This window comes from Geotrypetes seraphini, chromosome 1 (assembly GCF_902459505.1).
Source record: "Geotrypetes seraphini chromosome 1, aGeoSer1.1, whole genome shotgun sequence".
Classification (NCBI taxonomy): Eukaryota; Metazoa; Chordata; class Amphibia; order Gymnophiona; family Dermophiidae; genus Geotrypetes; species Geotrypetes seraphini.
This window is the reverse complement of record NC_047084.1, coordinates 34,181,302-34,204,413: the sequence shown is the minus strand read 5'-3', so window position 1 is coordinate 34,204,413 and position 23,112 is coordinate 34,181,302. Positions and strand designations below refer to the sequence as shown.

Sequence of the window (23,112 nt, the reverse complement as noted above, 5' to 3'; positions counted from 1 at the left end):
GCTTTCCCCCCTTCCCACACCCCTTTCCTATGCCTGCTCGGAGGGGAGGCTCTATTCCGGGATCTCGCTATCACGGGGGAAGGGAGCCGGCATAAAACTCTGAAGTAATGGCTTCGGTCTCACCCTCCTCCTGCTCGCACTGCAAACAATTGGCATTTCTGCTGTCGAACTTCTTGCCTCCCACCCCCCTTCCCTCCGGCTCCGCCGCCGCCCGCCGCCACTGTCGGCAGTCTCCACCTGCATTGCCCCCGCCGCGCCACTCACCGTCCCATTCAGGGCTGCCAGGGGGGAGGAGTGAGCCCGGCTGAGAATGTCAGGAAGAGGAAGACGTGGCAGGTGAGCTGCTACCGTGAAAAACTTTAGGGAGCCAGCCAGACCGTGAGTGCGGGCCGTTGTAAGCTTGCATGTGCACTCTTGCCGGCCATGGACATATGGATCATGGAACATACTGGCAAGAGTGCGCATGCGTAGCTAGAGTTTTATTATATAGGATAATATTTGGAATGTCTATGAGGAAAAAGAGCCAAATATCTTCATATAATAATAAACTTTTATTGATCATGACTGGAGTCGCCATTCAACATATCACTAATAATTGGAAAGACTCATAGTAGACTCAGTTATAAGTTTTGGTGGAATTCATTATGTCACATATATAAAATGGAAAGGTCATTAGCTATACAATATGGTAATTATAAGAATTTTATTAAAATATGGGAGCCATTAACAGCTTATTGTAATGATTAAATGTCATTTTTCTATTGAAATATACACCATCTAATGTGGGGAGGGGGGAGGGTTTACATTTTATTGTTCATTTTAGAAAATAATAATGGGAAGGTTGGGAGGGAAGAGGGATAATTATAATTATACGTATTATAAGATACATTAGAGAGAATCACAAGTGTTGTATTTTAATGCTGTTGTTTTTGATGTCTGTACACTTGATGAAAGTTTGAAAATGAATAAAGATATTTAAAAAAAATATAAGTGATATTGCTGAAGGGCTATCAGGTAAGATTTGCCTCTTTGCGGATGATACCAAAATCTGCAATAGAATAGATACTCTGGAAGATGTGAATAACATGAAGAAAGACCTAGCAAGGCTTGAAGAATGGTCTGAAATTTGGCAGCTAAAATTTAATGCTAAGAAATGCAAGGTCATGCATTTGGGCTGCAAAAATCTGAGAGAACGGTACAGTTTAGGAAGTGAAGAACTTATAAGCAAAACAGAAGAGAAGGACTTGGGTGGGATTGTATGTAATGATCTTAAGGTGGCCAAACAGGCTGAAAAAGTGACGGTGAAAGCTAGAAGGATGCTAGGGTGCATAGGAAGAGGTTTGGCCAGTAGAAAAAGGAGGTATCGAAGCCCCTGCATAAGATTATAGTGAGACCTCATTTAGAATATTGTGTACAATTCTGGAGACTGCATCTTCAAAAAGATATAAAAAGGATTGGGTCGGTCCAGAGAAAAGCTACTAAAATTGGGTGTGGTCTTCGTTATAAGGCGTATGGGGACATATTTAAATATAATATGTATACTTTAGAGCAGTGTCTCTCAAACTGTGTGCCAAGGCACAGTGGTGTGCCTCGAAGAGATTCCAGATGTGCCCTGAAGAGATTCCAGAATTTTAATTTACTTTTAAAAATTCCCTTCATAAGTATACAGAATAGATGACTTATACATCGCCTACGTAAGAGTGTATCAATGTTATGAGCATCTGTGTATGTAAAGATACAACCGTCCGGACAAGTATCATTCTTTGACATGATTGGTCCTTAAAAACTAACAGCAAGTAATTTTATTTTTTATGCAGTGGTTATCCTAACTTCAGCAACAAAGCAATGAAGGCTTTTTACCGTTTGGATCTTCTTATCTTTGTGAACTTGGATTTTCAGCTCTGACAAAAATTAAATACAAAAAAAAGAGAGAATGACTGCAGATGGTGGATTGATAGAAAAGGGGGGGGGGAATGAGTATTTCCAAATCATCCACACAGCATTGCAGGGGGAAAAATCCCTATATCCTGATGAAATGCGTGTTTGCTTGTAGACTATAGAGCGCCCAAGAAATTCAACCTTCTTTAGTTTCACCATTGTTACAATTACCCAAACATAGCTTAAAGAACTTTAAATAAATAACTCTTAAATTTAATTCTTGTTGGTTTTGCAATTTTATGATTTCAATTACCATATTTTTCGCTCCATAAGATGCACTTTTTCCCCCAAAAGTGGGTGGAAATAAGGGTGCGTCTTAAGGAGCGGGGGTCTGTTGTATCCTTGAAACGGAGTTCTATTAGACAGACATGCTTGGATAAGCCTTTTGGCTGCCTAGAGCTTTGACCTATGGAGACGCTAAGTACTTTTTCAGACTGTTGGCTTGTTCTTTTTACCCTTGCCTTGTTGGTCGATTTTGGTCGCTTCTGCACCCTCGGATGAGGGGCAGAGACAGCTTATACCATTTGTTGATTATTATTTGCACTTTTAGCACATTTTTTGGTGCACTAGCACACATTTAATCACTCGTGGGTGAGCCCGAGGATGTTTCACAGTCTATGCCCATATGGGCACATTGATGTGACAGCTGGTGCATTAGGGGTCGTGTTAACCCCATTGCAAGCTGTGTGACTGAGGGTTCCCCGCTTATCACTCATATATATTGCTTATAATTCTTTTGTTTCCCCGCACCCTTGCTGTAAGGTTAGGGAAGATTAGTTTTTTTACTGTTTGGGTTTCTTCCCTCTTTTTTGAGTTTTTGTGATATCTTGTTTCTATGACATGGATAATTTGCAATCTTTAAAATCAGCCTGCTCTATGTATTAAAGGAGACCTGATCTGTGGCCTGTATTGCCTGTACTGCAATGATGCGTAATCGATTGTCACTTTTCCTCAAAATTTGGGATCCCTACATGAAATGGTCAACCCGTCTCTACTATATTCACTTATCCATTTTTCCTTTTTGTATGAAACTGTCTAGTCGGAGGAGGGGAGGAGAAGAGGGGTTAGTCCCTAAGGTTGCATTGTTTAGCCTTGTACTGAAGAATCACGCTACGACATCCAGATTGTGTGGGAATATGGGGTATCTGGCTGTTGTATATTTGCTTACTGGTTTTGTTTTGTACTGATTTTTGAAACATAGAAACATGATGGCAGATAAAGACCAAATGGCTCATCTAGTCTGCCCATCCGCAGTAACCATTATCTCTTTCTCTCTCTGAGAGATCCCATGTGCCTATCCCAGGCCCTTTTGAATTCAGACACAGTCTCTGTTTCCACCACCTCTTCTGGGAGACTGTTCCATGCATCTACCACCCTTCCTGTAAAAAAGTATTTCCTTAGATTACTCTGGAGCCTATCACCTCTTAACTTCATCCTGTGCCCTCTCATTGCAAAGTTTCTTTTCGAATTAAAGAGACTCGACTCATGCGCATTTACATTATGTAGGTATTTAAACGTCTTTCATATCTCCCCTCTCCCTTTCCTCCAAAGTATACAGATTGAGATCTTTAAGTCTGTCCCCAGACGCCTTATGATGAAGACCACTTACCATTTTAGTAGCCTTCCTCTGGACCGACTCCATCCTTTTTATATCTTTTTGAAGGTAAAGCCTCCAGAATTGTACACAATATTCTAAATGAGGTCTCACCAAAGTCTTAAACAGGGGCATCAATATTTTCTTTTTCCTACTAACCATACCTCTTCCTAAGCAACTTTCTAGCTTTCGCCGTCACCTTTTCAACCTGTTTGGCCACCTTAAGATTATCACATACAATCACACCCAAGTCCCGCTCTTCTGTCGTGCACATAAGCTCTTCACTCCCTAATCTGTACAATTCCCTCAGGTTTTTGCAGCCCAAATGCATGACCTTGTATTTTGTAGCATTAAATTTTAGCTGCCAAATTTCAGACCATTCTTCAAGCTTCGCCAGGTCTTTCTTCATGTTATTCACACCATCCGGTGTGTCTACTTTATTGCAGATTTTTGTATCATCTGCAAAGAAGCAAATCTTACCCGACAACCCTTCAGCAATATCGCTTATAAAAATATTAAAAAGAACAGGCCCAAGAAAAGAACCTTAAGGCACACCACTGATAACATCCCTTTCCTCAGAGCGATCGTCATTGATCACTACCCTCTGTCGCCTTCCACTCAACCAGCTCTTGACCCAGCCCATCACTTTGGGACCCATCTCGAGGGCACTCAGTTTATTTATTAAACATCTGTGTGGAACACTGTCAAAGGCTTTGCTAAAATCTAAATACACCACATCTAGCACACATCCTCTATCCAATTCTCTGGTCACCCAGTCAAAGAAATTGATCAGATTTGTCTGACAAGACCTTCATCTAGTGAATCCATGTTGCCTCCAGTCCTGTAATCCACAGGATTCCAGAAACTTGACCATTCTCTGTTTTAAAAATGTTTCCATTAATTTGCTTACCACACAAGTCAGGCTTACTGGCCTGTAATTCCCTACTTCTTCCTTACTTCCACTTTTGTGGAGAGGACCACATCCGCTCTTTGCCAGTCCTCCGGTACCACTCCTGACTCTAGAGACTCATTGAAAAGGTCAGTCAGTGGAGCTACCAGAACTTCCCTAAGTTCCTTCAGCACCCTAGAATGTACACCAACCGGTTCCATTGCTTTGTCTACCTTTATTTTAGCTAGCTCCTCACGAACACAACCCTCTGAAAAATTGATCAGGGTCTATTATTCCTCTATCCCTATTCACGTTTGTCTTCTACGGTCCCGCTCCCGGCGCTTCAGCCGTGAACACAGAATAGAAATATCTGTTAAGCAATTCTACCTTTTCTTTATCAGCTTCTACATATTCCTCCCCTTCACCTTTGAGTCTCAAATTCCACTTTTGCACTTTTCCTATCACTGATATATTTAAAAAATGTCTTGTCTACCCATTTTACCGTGTCAGCTATTTTTTCTTCCACTTCTATCTTTGCTTTCCTGACTACAAGACCAGCCTCTCTTAACTTTTCCAGATATTTTCGCCTGGAAACAAACACTTCTTCAGGCATGCATGGAAAAGGGAAAAACTGCAGGTGGTACTAGAGCTCCCAGTGAAGTAGAGAAGAATCAGAAAAAATCTGAAGTGGATTTCCTTCTGCATATGGCATGCAGCCATTGAGAGATAATCCACTTGTCTAGAATGTCTCATCTATTGCACTGGAAAAGTACTATGTTTCTGAGGACCTGCTTTTTACACAATACAAGTTCCAGGCAATTTTATGTGTGCCTACTTGAGTATGTAAAATGCTGTTCCACACATTGAAAACACTTATAAAATTACATGACAAAATACAATTCTACCTTACCTTCTACACAAATGAATTTGTGTTGCCACTCGATATCATCTGGTCTTGGAATTGCTTTGGCTTCACGAACAGAAATCATCATTTTGTCCCAACTAAAGAAAAGAAAGTGTTTTTTTTTTTCCTTAAGTTCCTCAAAAATCTAACATTTTAAAAGACTCCTAGTTCAGGGACTGCAAAAAGGAATCCAGCAACAGCTCTCATTTTGAAACAAAAGATTTTCAGCAAGCATGAGATGTACATTTCTAATATGCTGATTCATGCAGAATAGAAAATCAATCACAAGAAAAACAATCATCTTAAGGGTTCTTACTAAGCTTCATTATGCAGCTAGTGTTGGTTTTAATGTGTATTATATATTAGCATGGACCTGTGGTAACCTCTACCATGCTTTATAAAGTGTAGCCAACTGTAACAACTAGGATGCAGCTCGGTTCCAGGGGATAGCTGTCACAACTACCAATAATGCAGCTGCATATTATCACCAGCTCAAAAGGAGGTGGTAAATACAGCTGCACTACCGGTGGTCCTATAGCAAAGCTTAAAAAAAGGGCCCAAAGGAGCAGATTCATTTTCAAGATCCCCACCTCCAATCCAATCTCCTCTCCCCCCAACCAACACTCCTCCAATAAGGCCGGTACCCACATCCAAGCCCTGCATCACCTCTGGGATTTAACTGAGGACCTTCCCAAATGGTCTAGTGGACAGGGTAGGATCAGCACCCCTCCACTCCTACCTGCTGATCTTCAGTGGTAGTTTCATGGTACTACCACTAGAATTCAGCCTTTCATAAGAGCACAAGGAGTGGAGGTGGCTACTCCTGCTCCATCCCTTCCTACTAGACCACCAGGGAGCTGGGGGCTGTCTGTATTAGCTGTTCTGAAGAACTTTATCAAGGAGGCAAGTACGATAGGGTGTTGGAAAGGGGAAGTTGGGGGGGGGGGGATTGGATCAGAGGAGGAAAATGTGGGGACAGGGTGGGTGTTTGTTTCTTGGTGAGTGGGCCCATACCATTTTACCTGCAGCATCAGAGTTCAGATACTGTGACATCTTTGTGCACATAGTGTAAGATTTTGCAAATAACTCACAGTAACTACAAAACCTTACCATACTTTAATAAGAAAATCTATTAATTAGTACTTTTTCTTTAATAGGAGAACAGCTTGGAAACTATATAACAAAACTAAATTAAAGGTTAGTTATCCTACTGATTTTTTTTAGCTGAAGTCTAGATGAAATTGACCACACAGGCTGGACAATCTCAACATGAGATTAGCAGAATACACAAGACAATAGCAAAGCACAGTTACTTACTGTAACAGATGTTATCCAGGGACAGCAGGCAGATATTCTCACATGTGGGTGACGTCATCCATGGAGCCCTGGTACGGACAGCTTTAAAAGTGCATCTTTAAGAACTTGACAAAGTTCGTGAACTGCCTGCACCGCACAGGTGCGAGTACCTTCCCGCCCGATGTAGGCTCACGGTACCTCAGTTCCGTAAGCAAGCTAAGAAGCCAACCAGAGGAGGTGGGTGTGTTGTGAGAATATCTGCCTGCTGTGCCTGGATAACACCTGTTACGGTAAGTAACTGTGCTTTATTCCAGGACAAGCAGGCAGCATAGTCTCACATGTGGGACTCCCTAGCTTACTACAAGGGGATGGAGGGAGAGTAGAGGTCTGCACGGGAACGGGGATCATGGGAATCCCGTGGGGATCCCCCTAGGTCGATGGAACTACCACGGGGATGGACCCGGAGTTCTTATCTCGAGGCCTACCTAATTTCCGGTCCGGGTTCGGCACCGAGCTCAGCTCCCGAGTCCCGACGAATCAGCAGCAACAGTCTCTGTCACATAGGCAGTGATCTCAGCATGTAGGCACACAGACTCTGTGTGCCTACGTGCTGAGCTCCATGCCTACGTCATAGAGACTGTTGCTGATTCGTGGGGAGGTGTCTCGTGCAGGCTAGAGCAGGCGGACAGAGTCCTCCTCCTCCTCATCCCCCCGGAACAAACCCGAAATGCGCTAACTTCGCCAGTCACGCGCAGCATGCAGGGCCCGGTTCTGCTGCATGACCCGCAATCTGTGGCTCAGAGCTGAGCGGGGATCGGTGGACACCGAGGGCTGCTGAGCCGAAGTTCAAAAACCCAGCAAGGAGCTGCGACCCGGGTTCTTAGACTGCAGCAAGCGAGGATGAAAACTGCTCTGCTGCTACCAGAATGATCCAGCTTTCTGAAGCCCCGTGAGCTTGGATGGTCTGCTCTGTCTACCAAAACTTGCCATTTCTTTCTCTCACTCTGGCTCTCTTATTCCACTTCATATTTCCTAGTCTGTCACTAATTCTATCATCTTTCTCTCCCATAATTAAGCATTTCCCCCTCTCTCTCTTCTCCTCTTCTAACCAGTATTTGTCCTTTCTCTCTTTTCTCTCCAGCATCTTCCCTCTCCTCCATTTCCATCTAGCATCTGTCCTCTCTCTCTTTCTCCTTTCCATCCAGCATCTGCCCCTACCCCTCTTTCCATCCAGCATCAGCCACTCTCTTTCCTGCTTCTGCCCAGCATCTGATCTGCCTCCTTTCTGCCCCCTCTGTCAACCACCTTTCTCTCTCCCCCTTCTATCCAGCATCTGCTTCATTTCTCTTTCTCTCCCTTCTATTCAGTGTCTGCCCCATCTTTCTCTTTCCTCCCTTCCATTAGCATTCTCCCCTTCTCCTCCCTTCCATTCAATGTCTTCCACCCATCTCTTTTTCTTTACATCCATCATCTGTCTTTCTCTTTCTCCCCAGGCATTCCACCTTGTCTGTTTTCTTTCCCCTTTCATCCAGTGTGTCTGATCCCTCCCCCCTTTCTATCTACAATCTGTCTTCTCTCACCTCCTACATTCAGTATCTACCCCCTCCCACCTGACACTTCAGCCGCCGCCAAACTAACGTAAAGCCTTCCATCCGACGTCAGCTCTGACTTTGGGGGAAGACTTCTGGGTCGGCTACATATGGCGTGCTGCAGGCTGCATTCAACCCCTGCTGTTATCTGGACTCAAATGAAGGGGTGGGAGGGAGTGCATTTTTGGACACAGAAGGCATGAACTTAGAAGAGAGGATGGAGGAAGGGAGGGAAAGAGATGCTGAAGTGGGGGAGGGAATGCGTTTTTGGAAACAGAAGGCATGAACTGGGGAGAGAGGAAGGGAGGGAAAGAGATGTTGAAGAGGGGGAGGGAATAGAAAGAGAGAACTGGGCGTGGGTGTGTCAGTGAGTGGGAAAGAGAGATGGTTGTGTACACATGGGAAATGGAAGAAAGAGGAGAATTTTTGGTCATAGGGAGGGAGTGAGGTACAGATGATAGGGAAGAGAAAGATGAGAATGAAAAATGTGGTGGAAAGCGAACAGTGAGACAGATTGAAAGGGATGCAAGAGGGAGCAATGTTGGACATAGTGGTGAAGGGAATGGAGGGATAGAGAGATGTGGCATGGTGCTAGAGGGGTGATAGAACAGAAGAAGAAATGTTGAGCATGGGGCTGGTGGGCAGGCACGAAAGATAAGAAAGGGATAAATGCTGGACCATGGTAGGAGGAACCAATGGACAGCAAGTGAAGAATTTACAGAAGATAGGAAAGCGGAAAAAAGAAACAGGGACCAACTTGATGGAAAAATAAGTTTCCAGACAAAGGTAAAAAAACGGAATTTATTGACTAAAATATGTTAGCTTTGGGAAATGTATATAGCAGATGTCTTTGTATTGTGTTCAAAAGAAAAGGAAATGCATTTCTGGTTTTATTTCTACAGTGTTGAAGTACTTGCTGACTCTTGCTGTGGCTGGTGGGGATCCTCAAGCACTGCCAACAGAGGACCTCCTCTAGAGACGGCCAGAACTCCCCTCCAACAAGCGCAGCAGTCGCTGGCAGCATCCATGAGCCACTGAGGTGCCAGCATCTGTGACTCAGGGACACTACTGCTGCCTGCCAAGCATGGCAAAAAGGACCCCCGGCCAACTGCAGAGGAAGTCCTCAGCTGAAAGCTTGGGAGTCCTCATCAGCTGAGTATTTCTATTTTATATTTACATTAGAGGATCTGGTAGAAACCCGTTTACAAAGTATGTATTCTTCCCAAATAACATTTCCAAATTAATAAAGTGTCTTTGCTTATTTGTAAATGGGTCTCTACCAGAGCCTTTAATTCAGTAGCATAATTAAATGAAATAACTATTTCTGAAGTTTATAGGGTCAGACGGGGACGGAGGGGATTCCTCATGGGGATGGGTGGGATTTTGGTGGGGACGGGTAGGATTTCTGTCCCCGCGAAACTCTCTAAGGGAGAATTAGCCATTAAGAAAATAGATTTTGCAATACTGCTTCGCCAAAATGACCATCCCATCATAGAAACATAGAAATAGACGGCAGATAAGGGCCACGGCCCATCTAGTCTGCTCACCCCAATGACCCTCCCCTACCTTTCTCTGTGAATAGACTCCACGTGTCTATCCCATTTGGCCTTAAAATCAGGCACGCTGCTGGCCTCAATAACCTGAAGTGGAAGACTATTCCAGCGATCAACCACCCTTTCAGTGAAAAAGAATTTCCTGGTGTCCCCGTGCAGTTTCCCGCCCCTGATTTTCCACGGATGCCCCCTTGTTGCCGCGGGACCCTTGAAAAAGAAGATATCTTCTTCCACCTCGACGCGGCCCGTGAGATTATTGATTGTCTCGATCATGTCACCCCTCTCTCTGTGTTCCTCGAGTGAGTACAGCTGCAACTTATCCAACCGTTCCTCATACGGGAGATCCTTGAGTCCCGAGACCATCCGGGTGGCCATTCTCTGGACCGACTCCAGTCTCAGCACATCCTTACGGTAATGTGGCCTCCAGAATTGCACACAGTATTCCAGGTGGGGCCTCACCATGGATCTATACAGTGGCATAATGACTTCAGGCTTACGGCTGACGAAACTCCTGCGTATACAACCTATGATTTGCCTTGCCTTGGATGAAGCTTGCTCCACTTGATTAGCAGTCTTCATGTTCTCACTGACGATCACCCCTAAGTCTCATTCTGCTTCAGTTCTTGTTAGGATCTCACCATTAAGGGTGTAAGTCTTGCATGGATTTTGGCTGCCCAGGTGCATGACTTTGCATTTTTTGGCATTGAAGCTGAGTTGCCAGGACCTAGACCAGCGCTCCAGTAGGAGTAGGTAGTGCATCATGTTGTCGGACATTGAATTTATGTCTGTTGTGCTTTTGCCCACTACATTGCTTAGTTTGGCGTCATCGGCGAATAATGTTATTTTACCTCGCAGCCCTTCTGTCAAGTCTCTTATAAAGATGTTGAATAGGATCGAGCCCTGCGGCACTCCACTGATTACCTCCGTCATTTCAGAGGGGGTGCCATTCACCACTACCCTCTGAAGCCTACCTCCAAGCCAGTTCCCAACCCATTTCGTCAATGTGTCGCCCAATCCTATAGAACTCATCTTGCTCAGCAACCTGCGGTGTGGTATGCTATCGAATGCTTTACTGAAGTCCAGGTATACGATGTCCAGGGACTCCCCAACATCCAGCTTCCCCGTTACCCAGTCAAAGAAGCTGATCAGGTTGGATTGGCAGGATCTCCCCTTAGTAAATCCATGTTGACGGGGATCCTGTAGATTCTCCTCGTTCAGGATCGTATCCAATTGGCGTTTGATTAGTTTCCATTAGTTTGCACACTATTGATGTGAGACTCACCGGTCTGTAGTTTGCTGTCTCCATCTTGGAGTCTTTCTTGTGGAGTGGAATGATGTTAGCCGTCTTCCAGTCCAACGGGATGTTACCCGTACTAAGGGAGAGATTGAAGAGTGCAGATAGCGGTTCCGCCAAGACATCACACAACTCCCTGAGCACCCTGGGGTGTAGGTTGTCAGGCCCCATTGCCTTGTTAACCTTAAGCTTTGACACCTCGCAGTAGACACCGCTGGGTGTAAACTCAAAATTACTAAACGGGTCATCTGCATCAACCCTTGTCTGTAGCTGAGGGCCAAGTCCTGGCGCCTCGCGGGTGAAGACTGAGCAGAAGTATTCATTTAACAGTTGGGCTTTTTCCGAGTCTGCTTCTACATAGTCTCCTTCTGGTTTCCTAAGACGTACTATCCTGCATGAGTTCTTATTTCTGTCACTGATATACCTGAAGAAGGATTTATCTCCTTTCTGGATGTTTTTCGCTAGAGACTCCTCCATGCGGAATTTGGCCTCCCTAACTGCTGTTTTGACGGCTTTTGACTTGGCCAGATAGACTTCCCTAGAGTCCTGTTTCCCTGATTGTTTGTAAGAGATGAATGTTTTTTTCTTCTCCTTGATGAGGTCCGATATCTCCGCAGAGAACCACTGTGGCTTATTGTTCCTTCGCCGTTTACTTACTGATTTAACATAGCAGTTTGTTGATTCTTGTATGGTGGCTTTCAAAGTCGACCACATTTCTTCCACGTTATCGGTTTCTGCTTGGCTTTGTAGCGCCTGGTGAACGAAGTCTCCCATTTCTTTGAAGTTTGTGTCCTTGAATTTGAGGACCTTGGTCAGTGTGGTAGATTTAGTGAAACCTTTCCTGAGATTGAACCATACCATGTTGTGGTCACTGGAGGCCAATGTGTTGCCCACCGAGACCTCTGTGACACTTTCTCCATTGGTAAGTATCAGGTCCAGTATTGCCTGATCCCTTGTTGGTTCCAACACCAGTTGCCTGAGTCTTGCTCCCTTCATAGAGTTTAATAGCCTCCTGCTGCTGCCGGAAGCAGAGGAAAGCATGTCCCAATCCACATCAGGCATGTTGAAGTCACCTAACAATACTGTGTCCCCACGCAAGGTGATATTCTCTATATCTACGATTAATTCCATATCTAGGTCATCCTGTTGTCTTGGGGGTCTGTATATTACGCCAAGATACAGGCATTTGTCCTTCCCTCTGGCCAAATATACCCAAAGGGATTCCCCAGTGTAGTGGACATCTGTGATTCTGGTGACCTTAATGTCATCTTTAGTATATAATGCTACACCTCCTCCCATTTTGCCCTCCCTGTCCCGGCGAAGCAAGTTGTAATCCGGTATGACCATGAGTCCGTGAGCCAGGTCTCAGATATCGCCACCACATCCAGGTCGGCATTCCTCATTTCTGTTTCTAATTCCAGGATCTTGTTTCCCAGACTGTGGGCGTTTACGTACATAGCCCTCCAAGTTGTATGTTTGTTACATCTCAGTGGGGATGTTCCCGCTTGAGCTACTTGGACACCTTTAGCATTATTCACATGTTTTGTACTTTCCCTAGACCCAGAGTTACAACGTGCACCTATCCAGGACTCCCCAGACCCAGAACTACAGTGTGTTCCTATCCCAGACTCGGAAATGTGTATACCCTGTGGGGGTATTCCCGCTTGGGCTACTTGAACTCCTTTAGTACAATTTGCAATGTGTGTTCTCTCGCTGGACCCAGAATTACAATGTGTACTCCCCCTAGACCCAGAATTACAATGTGTACTCTCCCTAGACCCAGAATTACAATGTGTACTCCCCTTAGACCCAGAATTATAATGTGTACTCCCCTTAGACCCAGAATTACAATGTGACCCAGAATTATAATGTGAGCCAACCCCAGACTCGAAAGTGTGTATACTCTTCCCCTGACCCAGATCGGTGTTTACTTACCTTAGTCTCAAGATTCCAGACAGTAGTGAGATGTATGAACTGAGGACCAAGTAGCAGCTTTACAGATTTCAACAATAGGAGTGGAGCATAGGAAAGCAACTGAAGCTGCCATAGCTTGGACTTTTTGGGCTGTGACACAACTCCCCAGTTGTAGCCCAGCCTGAGCATAACAGGAGGCGATACAAGCCACCAACCAGGTAGAAATCATTTTTTTTGGATACAGGAAGTTCCAACTTGTTAGGATCAAAGGAGACGAAGAGTTGAGGAGATGTCCTATGTGGTTGAGTATGCTGTAAGTAGTAAGCCAAAGCTCGTTTACAGTCCAAAGTATGAAGAGCCATTTTTCCAGGATGATAATGAGGCTTAGAAAAAAAAATAGTGGAAGCACAATGGATTGAGATGGAATTCAGTGACTACCTTTGGGAGGAACTTTGAATGAGTGCAAAGCATCACCTTGTCATGATGAAACACTGTGAACAGTGGATCCACCACCAGTGCCTGAAGTTCACTTACTCTTCGAGCAGATGTAAGAAAAATGAGAAACACCACTTTCCAAGTGGCTTCATCAGTCTAGCAAGAACCACATTAAGGTCCCAAACTACTGGAGGTGGTTTGAGAGGAGGTATGATGTTGAAAAGTCCTTTCATAAATCTGGATACAAGAGGATGAGCAGTGAGAGGTTTTCCGTCAACTGAACTATGAAAATCATTGATAGCACTGAGATGAACGCTAATCGAAGTTGTCTTGAGGCCGAAATTGGATAAATGTCAAAGGTAATCCAATACTGAAGATACAGAGGTGGATTTAGGATCATGATAAGAACATAAGAACATAAGAAGTTGCCTCCGCTGAGGCAGACCCTAGGTCCATCCTGCTCAGCGGTCCGCTCCCGCGGCGGCCCACCATGCCCATTGCCTGAGCAATGGTCTATACCTATCTATACCCTTCAATCCCTTTTTCTTCCAGGAATCTATCCAAACCTTCTTTGAAACCATTTAATGTTTTCTTGTCTACAACAGCCTCTGGAAGCGCGTTCCATGTATCCACCACCCTCTGAGTGAAAAAGAACTTCCTAGCGTTTGTTCTAAACCTGTCCCCTTTCAATTTCTCCGAGTGCCCCCTTGTACTTGTGGCGCCCCTTAATTTGAAAAATCTGCCCCTGTCTACTTTTTCTATGCCCTTCAGGATCTTGAAGGTTTCTATCATGTCTCCTCTAAGTCTTCGCTTCTCCAGGGAGAAAAGTCCCAACTGCTTCAATCTTTCAGTATATGGGAGATTTTCCATTCCCTTTATCAGTCTAGTTGCTCTTCTTTGTACTCCCTCAAGTACCGCCATGTCTTTCTTGAGGTACGGTGACCAGTACTGGACGCAGTACTCCAGATGCGGCCGCACCATTGCACGATACAGCGGCATGATGACTTCTTTCGTCCTGGTTGTAATACCCTTCTTAATGATACCCAACATTCTGTTTGCTTTCCTTGAGGCCGTGGCGCATTGGGACGATGCCTTCAGTGTTGCATCTACCATCACTCCCAGGTCTCTCTCCAGGTTACTGACCCCTAATGGTGTTCCCCCCATTTTGTATGTGAACATCGGGTTCTTTTTCCCCACGTGCATGACCTTGCATTTCCCCACGTTGAAGCTCATCTGCCATTTTTCGGCCCACTTTTCCAGCTGTGTTAGATCCTTTTGAAGATCTTCGCAGTCTTCCCTGGTTTGAGCCCTGCTGTATAGTTTGGTGTCATCTGCAAATTTAATGACCTCACACTTGGTTCCCGCCTCTAGGTCGTTTATGTAGATATTGAACAGGAGCGGTCCCAGCACTGACCCCTGCGGAACTCCGCTCGTGACCCCTTTCCAGTCTGAGTAGTGGCCCTTTACGCCAACCCTCTGTTTCCTGTTTGCCAACCAGATTTTGATCCATCGGTGGACCTCCCCTTGTATCCCGTGGTTCCATATCTTTTTAAGCAGTCTCTCGTGTGGCACCTTGTCGAAGGCTTTTTGGAAGTCAAGGTAAATGATGTCTATAGATTCCCCTTTATTCAAGTTTAATCAAGTTTCAAGTTTCAAGTTTAATATTTATTTGTTTAATCGCCTTTTCAATATTCAAGGCGATTTACATATTAATAAAATTACACAATAAAATAGTTAAAAACTGACAAGACTAGACAATAACTGTACGAACTGGGAACAAAAGGAAGGACGGGAAAGAAGTTACAATGTAATTAAGCAAGGTGGGGAACCAATTAAGGAAAACACGAAAAGGATGGGATAGAAATAGTTGAATATATGAAGACAAGAGAAATAGAAATAAATGGAATTGAATAATGTTAAAAAGAAAACTATAAATCAGATGACAAATGCGTCGTTAAATAAAAAAGTTTTCAGTTTAATTTTAAATTTGTCTAAATTAAGTTCCTCACGTAAATAGATGGGAAGAGAATTCCAAGTTTGGGGGGCCGTTACTGAGAAAATATACTGACGGCGAGTATTTATTGTTTTTAATGATGGAATCGTTAATAAATGCTGTTGGTCTGATCTTAGAGTTCTATTGGAAGAATAAGGAATTAATAGTCTATGGATGAAGGCCGGAGTTTTAAACAGAAGAGATTTAAATGTGAGCAGACAAAGTTATCCATCTGGCTGCTCACCCCCTCAAAGAAGTACAATAAGTTAGTGATGCATGACCTGCCCTTGCAGAAGCCGTGTTGACTCGGTTTTAGCTGCCCATTTTTTTCGATGTGCTCACAGATGCTGTCTTTAATCAGTGCCTCCATCATCTTTCCCGGGACTGAGGTCAGGCTCACCGGCCTGTAGTTTCCCGGGTCTCCTCTTGCGCCCTTCTTGAAGATGGGCGTGACATTTGCTATTTTCCAATCCTCCGGGATCTCTCCGGTTTTTAAGGATAGGTTGCATATCTGTCTAAATGGCTCCGCTATTTCGTTTTTTAGCTCCTTGAGTACCCTTGGATGAATGCCGTCCGGACCTGGTGATTTGTCGCTCTTTAGTCTGTCAATCTGCTTGAGTACATCCTCTTGGCTTACTTCTAAATCGACCAGCTTATCGTCTTGGTCTCCTATAACGATCTCCTCGGGTTCCGGAATGTTGGTTATATTTTCCATCGTGAAGACTGACGTGAAGAACTCATTTAACCTGTCAGCTATCTCTTTCTCTCCTTTTACTACTCCCTTTCTGTCACCATCGTCCAATGGTCCCACTTCTTCTCTCGTCGGTTGCTTCCCCTTGACGTATCTGAAGAACGACTTGAAGTTTGTTGCTTCCTCTGCCAGTCTCTCTTCGTATTCTCTTTTTGCTTTTCTAACCATTTGGTGACACTCCTTCTGGTGTTCTTTGTGCACTTTTTGGTTCTCCTCTGTTTGGTCTTTTTTCCATTTTCTGAACGATGCCTTCTTGTCGCTTATTGCCTTCTTCACTGCATTTGTTATCCACACTGGATTTTTCGTTCTATTTTTTTTGCACCCTTTTCTGAACTTGGGGATGCATAGGTTTTGCGCTTCGTGCACAGTCTTCTTGAGTAAGGTCCAGGCTTTTTCTACGGATTCCGTCTTCCCTATGTTGCCTTTGAGTTTCTTTCCCACTAATTTCCTCATGGCATCATAATTTCCTTTTTTGAAGTTGAGTGCCGTCGTTGTGGTTCTTTTCCCCTTTGATGATCCAATTTCAAGCCTGCACTGGATCGTGTTGTGATCGCTGTTACCTAGCGGGGGTAATACCGCCACCTCCTTTGCTGGCCCTCCTAGTCCGTTGAAGATTAGGTCAAGAGTGGCATCGCCCCGTGTTGGTTCCGTGACCAGTTGCTCCATGAAACAGTCCCTCGTGACCTCTATGAATTTGGTCTCTCTTGCGCAGTTTGAGTGTCCAATACTCCAGTCTATCCCAGGATAGTTGAAGTCCCCCATCACCACCACATTTCCGCTTCTGCATACCTGCCTCAGTTCAGCTTCCAGCTCCTGGTCGATTTCTTCCGGTTGTCCAGGTGGGCGGTAGTACAGACCCAATTTAATGTCTGCCCCTGCTCCTCCCTGTAGTTTAACCCATAGTGATTCCATGCCATCCGCCCGTACTGTTGTTTCCATCCTGGCTGATGGTATGGAGTCTTTTATGTACAGCGCTATTCCTCCACCCTTTTTATGTGTCCTGTCTCTCCTGTACAGTTTGTACCCTGGTATGGCCACATCCCATTGATTTTCCTCTGTCCACCACGTTTCTGTGACTCCAATTATGTCTAGGTCCTTATTGCTGGCAGTGATTTCCAGTTCTCCCATTTTGGCCCTCAGGCTCCTAGCATTTGTGTATAGGCAGTTTAAGACCCAGTTTTTTGTCCTCTCATTTTGTTTCCCTCGTGCTTTGGTACTCTTGCAGTTTTCTTCATGGTTTACCAGCCCCTGAGCTTTGTCCTCCTCCTGCTGTGTGTGTGTGACGTCCTCTGCCTGCTTCCCCTGCTCCTCCTGCTCTCCTAATTCCCACTCAGTCCTGGGCTCTTTTTCGCAATGTCTTTGTCCCTCTGGCTCCTGTCGTTCTGTATTGGTGCCTCTTACCAGGTCCATTTGTGCCCTCGATCCCTGCAAAGCGTCTTTAGGTCCCTTTTCAAAACATATACACTCAGACCCGAGTCCTCCTTTACAATGTCCCAGTTCAGTATCCTTGTCAGGTACTGATGTCCGATGTGTCGAGGTCAGGTCGACTATCGGCTTTCCCCTTCTCCTCAGTTTAAAGCCAAGTCTATGACGTTCTGGACGTTGCGTGCCAGCATCCTCGTCCCAGCTGTGCTAAGGTGCAGTCCATCTCGTCTGTAGAGCTTGTTCTTCCCCAAGAAAGTAGTCCAGTTCCTAACAAAGTGGAAACCCTCCTCCTCGCACCATCTCCTCAGCCAAACGTTAATTGATTGTAGTTCGCTCTGATGATGAAGAGTACACTGCAAAGAAACCCGCTTCCATTTGTGTTGATAACATTGTTGCATAGATGATTTTCTCGATGCTTCCAAAATGAGTCTGATAGGCTGTGAAAGATGAAGGTCATCCAATGTCAGGCCAAGAGGTACCAAGCTGTCAGGTGTAATGATTAAAGATTGGGATGCAGAAGAGATCCGTGACTCGGGGAGAGAAGAGATGTACAAATTTGAAGAGGGATTGGTTCCTTGATACTGAGTTGAAGTAGAAGGGAAAACCAGGGTTGTCTGGGCCACCGAGGAGCTATGAGAATCATGGTGGCCTCCTCCTGTTTGAGCTTCACAAGCTTCTTGAAGATGAGAGGGATTGGAGGAAATGCACAGAGAACTTTGTGTGTCCAATCCAGTAGAAAAGCATCCACTTCGAGCCATTGGGGAGCATACTGCCTGGAGCAAAACTAGGGCCACTTGTGGTTGAGGAAGGGGGGAGGGAACAACACACAAACAAATCTATCTGAGGAGTCCCTCACTCAGAGAAGATGTAATGCTGAACTGCAGAGTTCAGCGTCCACTTGTGTGACTGAAGAAACCTGCTGAGTTTGTCTGCAAGAGAATTATTTTCTCCTCAAATGTATATTGCTTTCAGGAATATGTTGTGAGCAATCGCCTAGATCCAAATCTTTTGGACCTCCTGACAAAGATGGAGAAAGCCTGTGCCACCTTGCTTGTTTATGTAATACACTGCGACCTAATTGTAAGTGTGGATAAGGAGAACGTAATTGGTGACAATGTGCTGAAAAGCTTTGAGAGCATTGTAGAGCGCTCTGAGTTCCAACAGAATGATATGGCAAAGGCGGTCCTGGGAAGACCAGTGACCTTGAGTGTGAAGACCATCCAGATGAGCCCTCCAAGCATAGGTGGACGAGTCTATTGTCAGAACCTTCTGATGTGGAGGGGTGTGGAACAACAACCCTCTGGAAAGATTGGAAGAGTTCATCCACCATTGCAGAGATTGTTGAAGTGCAGGAGTGATGGTAATGTGTTGAGATAGTGGGTTGAGAGCTCGAGACCATTGAGGTGTCCTGAGATGAAGTCTCGCAAATAGAGTAACATGTAATGTGGAAGCCATGTGACCCAATAATACCATCATTTTCCTGGCTGAGAGTGATGGCAGGTGAGAAATCTGAGTGCAAAGCTGAACCAAATTTTCTAGTCTTTGCTGAGGGAGAAACGCTGTGAGATGAATGGTGTCTAGCAGAGCTCTGATATATTGCAGATTCTGAGAGGGCTGAAGTTGGGATTTGGGAAAATTAATTTTGAAACCCAACTGATGAAGGAAGAAAATTGTCAAGTGAGTCGCTTTGATCAGCCAATTGTCCAGATAGGGGAATACTTGGAGATGCTGAGTCCGCAATGCCCCTGCCACTACCACCAGGCACTTGGTGAATACTCTGGGAGATGATGCAAGGCGAAAGGGCAGAACCTTGTATTGATAATGGTGCTGTGCCACCTGAAATCTGAGGAATTTCCTGGAGGTCAGATTCACTGGAATGTGAGTATAAATCTTTTTGAGATCCAGAGAGCATAGCCAGTCGTTGTAATCTAAGAGGGGATATAAAATTGCCAGGGATAACATCCGAATCTTTTCCTTTATTAGAAACTCTGAGGTCTCTGAGGTCTAAGATTGGATGCATGCCTCCCATCTTCTCTCCCCAACCCATGAAAAGGGGCATCCGCTAGACATCATCAGCTTCCTCGATCTCACCGATTACAAAACTTCGGTCGACGACACTCGCTGGGAACCTGTCCCTTGGTCCGACCATTTCCTAGGGGCTTTCTGCCTCCCCATTTTCATGTCACACCTCGAGCCAACACCGCGTACCCCCAATCCCATTACCTTCCAAAAAAAAATTGCGAGCGATTTGTTCTGGACCAAATTCCTCAACCTAATTTCCACCATTCCCAATCCTCCAAACCCTGAATCCAACTGGCACAATTGGATCTCCCTCTCTGAGACCACCTACCACTCCCTTGCTCCACTATCCACTAAAACTGTCTCCTACTCCCGCAAGGCCCCCTGGTACCTTCCATATCACAGACAACTGAATCAGAAATGTCGAATATTAGAACGCAAATGGAAAAAAATCTAAATCCCCCACTGACAGACAGTCCTGGAGGGCTCATATTAAGTTCTACAATACTGAATTTAAAAAATCAAGGAAGAACTATTACGGCAACAAAATCTCCAGATCCAACAGCCAAAGTAATACACTGTTCAACATTTGGCGTTCCATATCCTCTAAACATGATTCCGCCACACTCCTCTCCTCTCCATCTGCCGATGATCTAGCAAAATTTTTCAATGAGAAAGTCACTACCTTATGATGCTCCTTCCCTCCTACACCCTCTTACAATTCTCTGGTGCTCGCCGTCTCCAACCCTAATCTAACCGAGGCCAACCATATCCCAGCCGATAGATCCTGGGCCGCCTTTGAACTCGTTTCCGATTCCCAGGTCTCCAAACTCTGCCTCAAGTTAAAATTTTGCAACTGTACCTTGGATCCTTCCCCTCCTATTTATACGAGAATATTCCCGCACAAGCCATCTCATCTCTACCAACATGGCTTCAGACCCAACTTCAGCACCGAATCCCTTTTGGCCTCTTTAATTTCAAAGTCCAACAACTTCACTCTTGCAACAAGTTCGCGGTCCTCCTTCAATTTGACCTTTCTGCAGCTTTCGACATTGTCCATCATGACATGCTAATCCTCCAACTTTCTGAAATTGGCATAAACTCCACAGTCTTAGATTGGTTCTCAAAATTCTTACGTTCCCGCTCCTACTTCGTTAACATGAATGGCACCTCATCCTCCCCTTGGAAACCGATTTTCGGAGTTCCTCAGGGTTCACCTCTATCCCCGATTCTTTTCAATGTTTATATGTCCTCCCTGAAACTCCTCCAACTATCCCCCTTGGAGACACTTTACACCTACGCAGACGACATCCTCGTCCTCCTCGAGACTGACTCTAACCTCACCAACCTCTCTGATAACATCTCTTCTTGTATAACGAATCTCCAATCCTGGTCTCTCACCATTCAAATGAAACTAAATGAGACCAAAACAAAACTACTTTGGCTCGGCCCAAAATTAGATCAGCTGCCCACCCTCATCCCACTATCCTCTGGCACCAAACTGCAACTTGAGCACTCAAGCAAAGTTCTGGGAATCATCATTGACTCTACACTGTCCTTCAACGATCACCTCAACTCCTTAGTAAAAAAATGCTTTTTCAACCTTCACATGTTAAGGAAAGTCAGATCCTGCTTCCACCAACAACACTTTGTTGTCCTCGTCCAATCCATTATTCTATCCAGACTGGATTACTGCAACTCCATCTACTTAAGCCTAACAAAGAAAAGTCTTCTCAGACTGCAATGGATTCAGAATACCGCGGCTAAACTAATCTTCACAAAAACAAATTCGACCACGTCTCCCCGCTTCTGTCTAAGCTTCACTGGCTCCCAGTTATCCTCAGGGTTAACTACAAATGCGCCTGTCTAGCCTTCAAGTCTCTTCACGGCATCCTTCCTCCCCTTTTTCCACTTTCTTGGCTCTCCTCGAATCCTAACTCCACCAGATCCACTCAAAAATTCAAACTATCCTTCCCCTCTTTAAAAGGCATATCCCATATCGGCAAACTTGGAACATCCCTCCTTTTCAGGATCACCGAGCTGTGGAACAGCTTTACTGTCCCTCTTCGGAGTTCGACCTCCCTCCAACGCTTCAGAAAACATTTGAAAACTTGGCTTTTCTCTAAAATGTAACTACTCCCTCCCTCTCCACTATACTAAGTCCCCTCTTTCTTTCCTTTTTACTAAGCCCTTCTTATTTCCATTGGAGTTCCTTTCTTTATTAATTCCTGTAAACCGTGTCGAGCTCCACTTCTGTGGAGATGATGCGGTATACAAACTTAAGGTTTAGTTTAGTTTAGAAAATACCGGCAGTAAAACTCCTGGTTTTTCTGCACAGATGGATCCTCCTCTATAGCATTAAGAAGAATGCTGAGGAAAGAAGTCTCTCTGGCAGATGATCTGGAGGTATATTGATGAAGTGAAGAGAGTAGTCCTGTTGAATTACTTTTAGCACCCAGAGGTCTGTAGTTATCAGTTCCCAACGGGGATAATACAGCTGGAGCCGACCTCCGATTGGTTGAGCAAGAGGCTGAAAAATGGGAACCATGGCGATGCTCTTTAGAAGCCTGTCAAAAAGACTGAGCAGGATTATGATTGAGATTTCTGAGGGTGCTGCTGTTTTTGCATTTTCTGCTGCGGTCTAGGAAGAGCAGCTGGTTTAGAAGAAAAATGCCTTTGATATGAAGAGGAAGACGACGGCTTACAAGATTTAGAAGTTGAAGGCTTGGGCTTGGATTTAACCAAAGCATCTCAATGATCAGTAAGCTTTTGTGTGGTATTTTCAATAGAGCCACCAAACAGTTCATTTCCCAAACAGTGAATGTTTGCTAATCTGTCCTGGAGATTAATGTCCATATCTGAGACACATAGCCATGCAAGACGTCCCACTGCTACTGACATAGCTGATGCTCTGGAAGATAATTCAAATGCATCATAAGCAGATCTTGCCATGTATCTTCTAACTAGGGCAAGGATGCAAGAGATATGATGAAATTCCTGCAAATGTTGTGGAGGAATGTATCTATCAAAATATGGTAATTTCTTAACAAAGTGCTTTATATAGCAGGAAATATAGAAAGTATAATTTAGAACTCTATTCACAGGCATGAAATTTTGGTATAGACGATACCCAAATTTGTCCATAGTGCGCCCTTCACGCTCTGGTGGCATTGAGGCATAGACTTTCGATGGGGTAGATTTTTTCAAAGTCGACTCTACCACTAGGGACTGGTGCTGAAGCTGTGGTTTGTCAAAACCTGGAGAAGACATTATTTTATACAGAGAGTCCAATTTTCTGGGAGCCACTGTAATGGTTAGGGGTGTTTCCGTTCTTGGGCAGAGTCTTTTTGAGTATACCATGCAAAGGCAGTCTGAGAAGTTCTTTAGGAGGCTCACTTAATCTAAGGCCTCCAAGTACTCAGCGCTGTAGGCAGAATCAGCCTCTAGCTTGACAGGTAACTCCTTGTCCAACTGGCGAATGCCTTCTTAAAATCCAGATATACAATGTCGACCGGCTC

General features: G+C 44.7%; 1 protein-coding gene across 7 annotated transcripts in view; it reads right to left on the bottom strand.

The window, feature by feature from the left end:
* The window catches only part of TENT2 (terminal nucleotidyltransferase 2), a 237,693-nt gene that overhangs the window by 18,911 nt on the left and 195,670 nt on the right, over positions 1-23,112 (bottom strand). For all 7 annotated transcript variants that reach the window (XM_033929678.1, XM_033929630.1, XM_033929621.1 and 4 more), the window contains one exon: positions 5,332-5,423. In XM_033929678.1, coding sequence (XP_033785569.1) covers positions 5,332-5,423 — 92 coding nt within the window. The remainder of the gene's footprint in view (positions 1-5,331; positions 5,424-23,112) is intronic.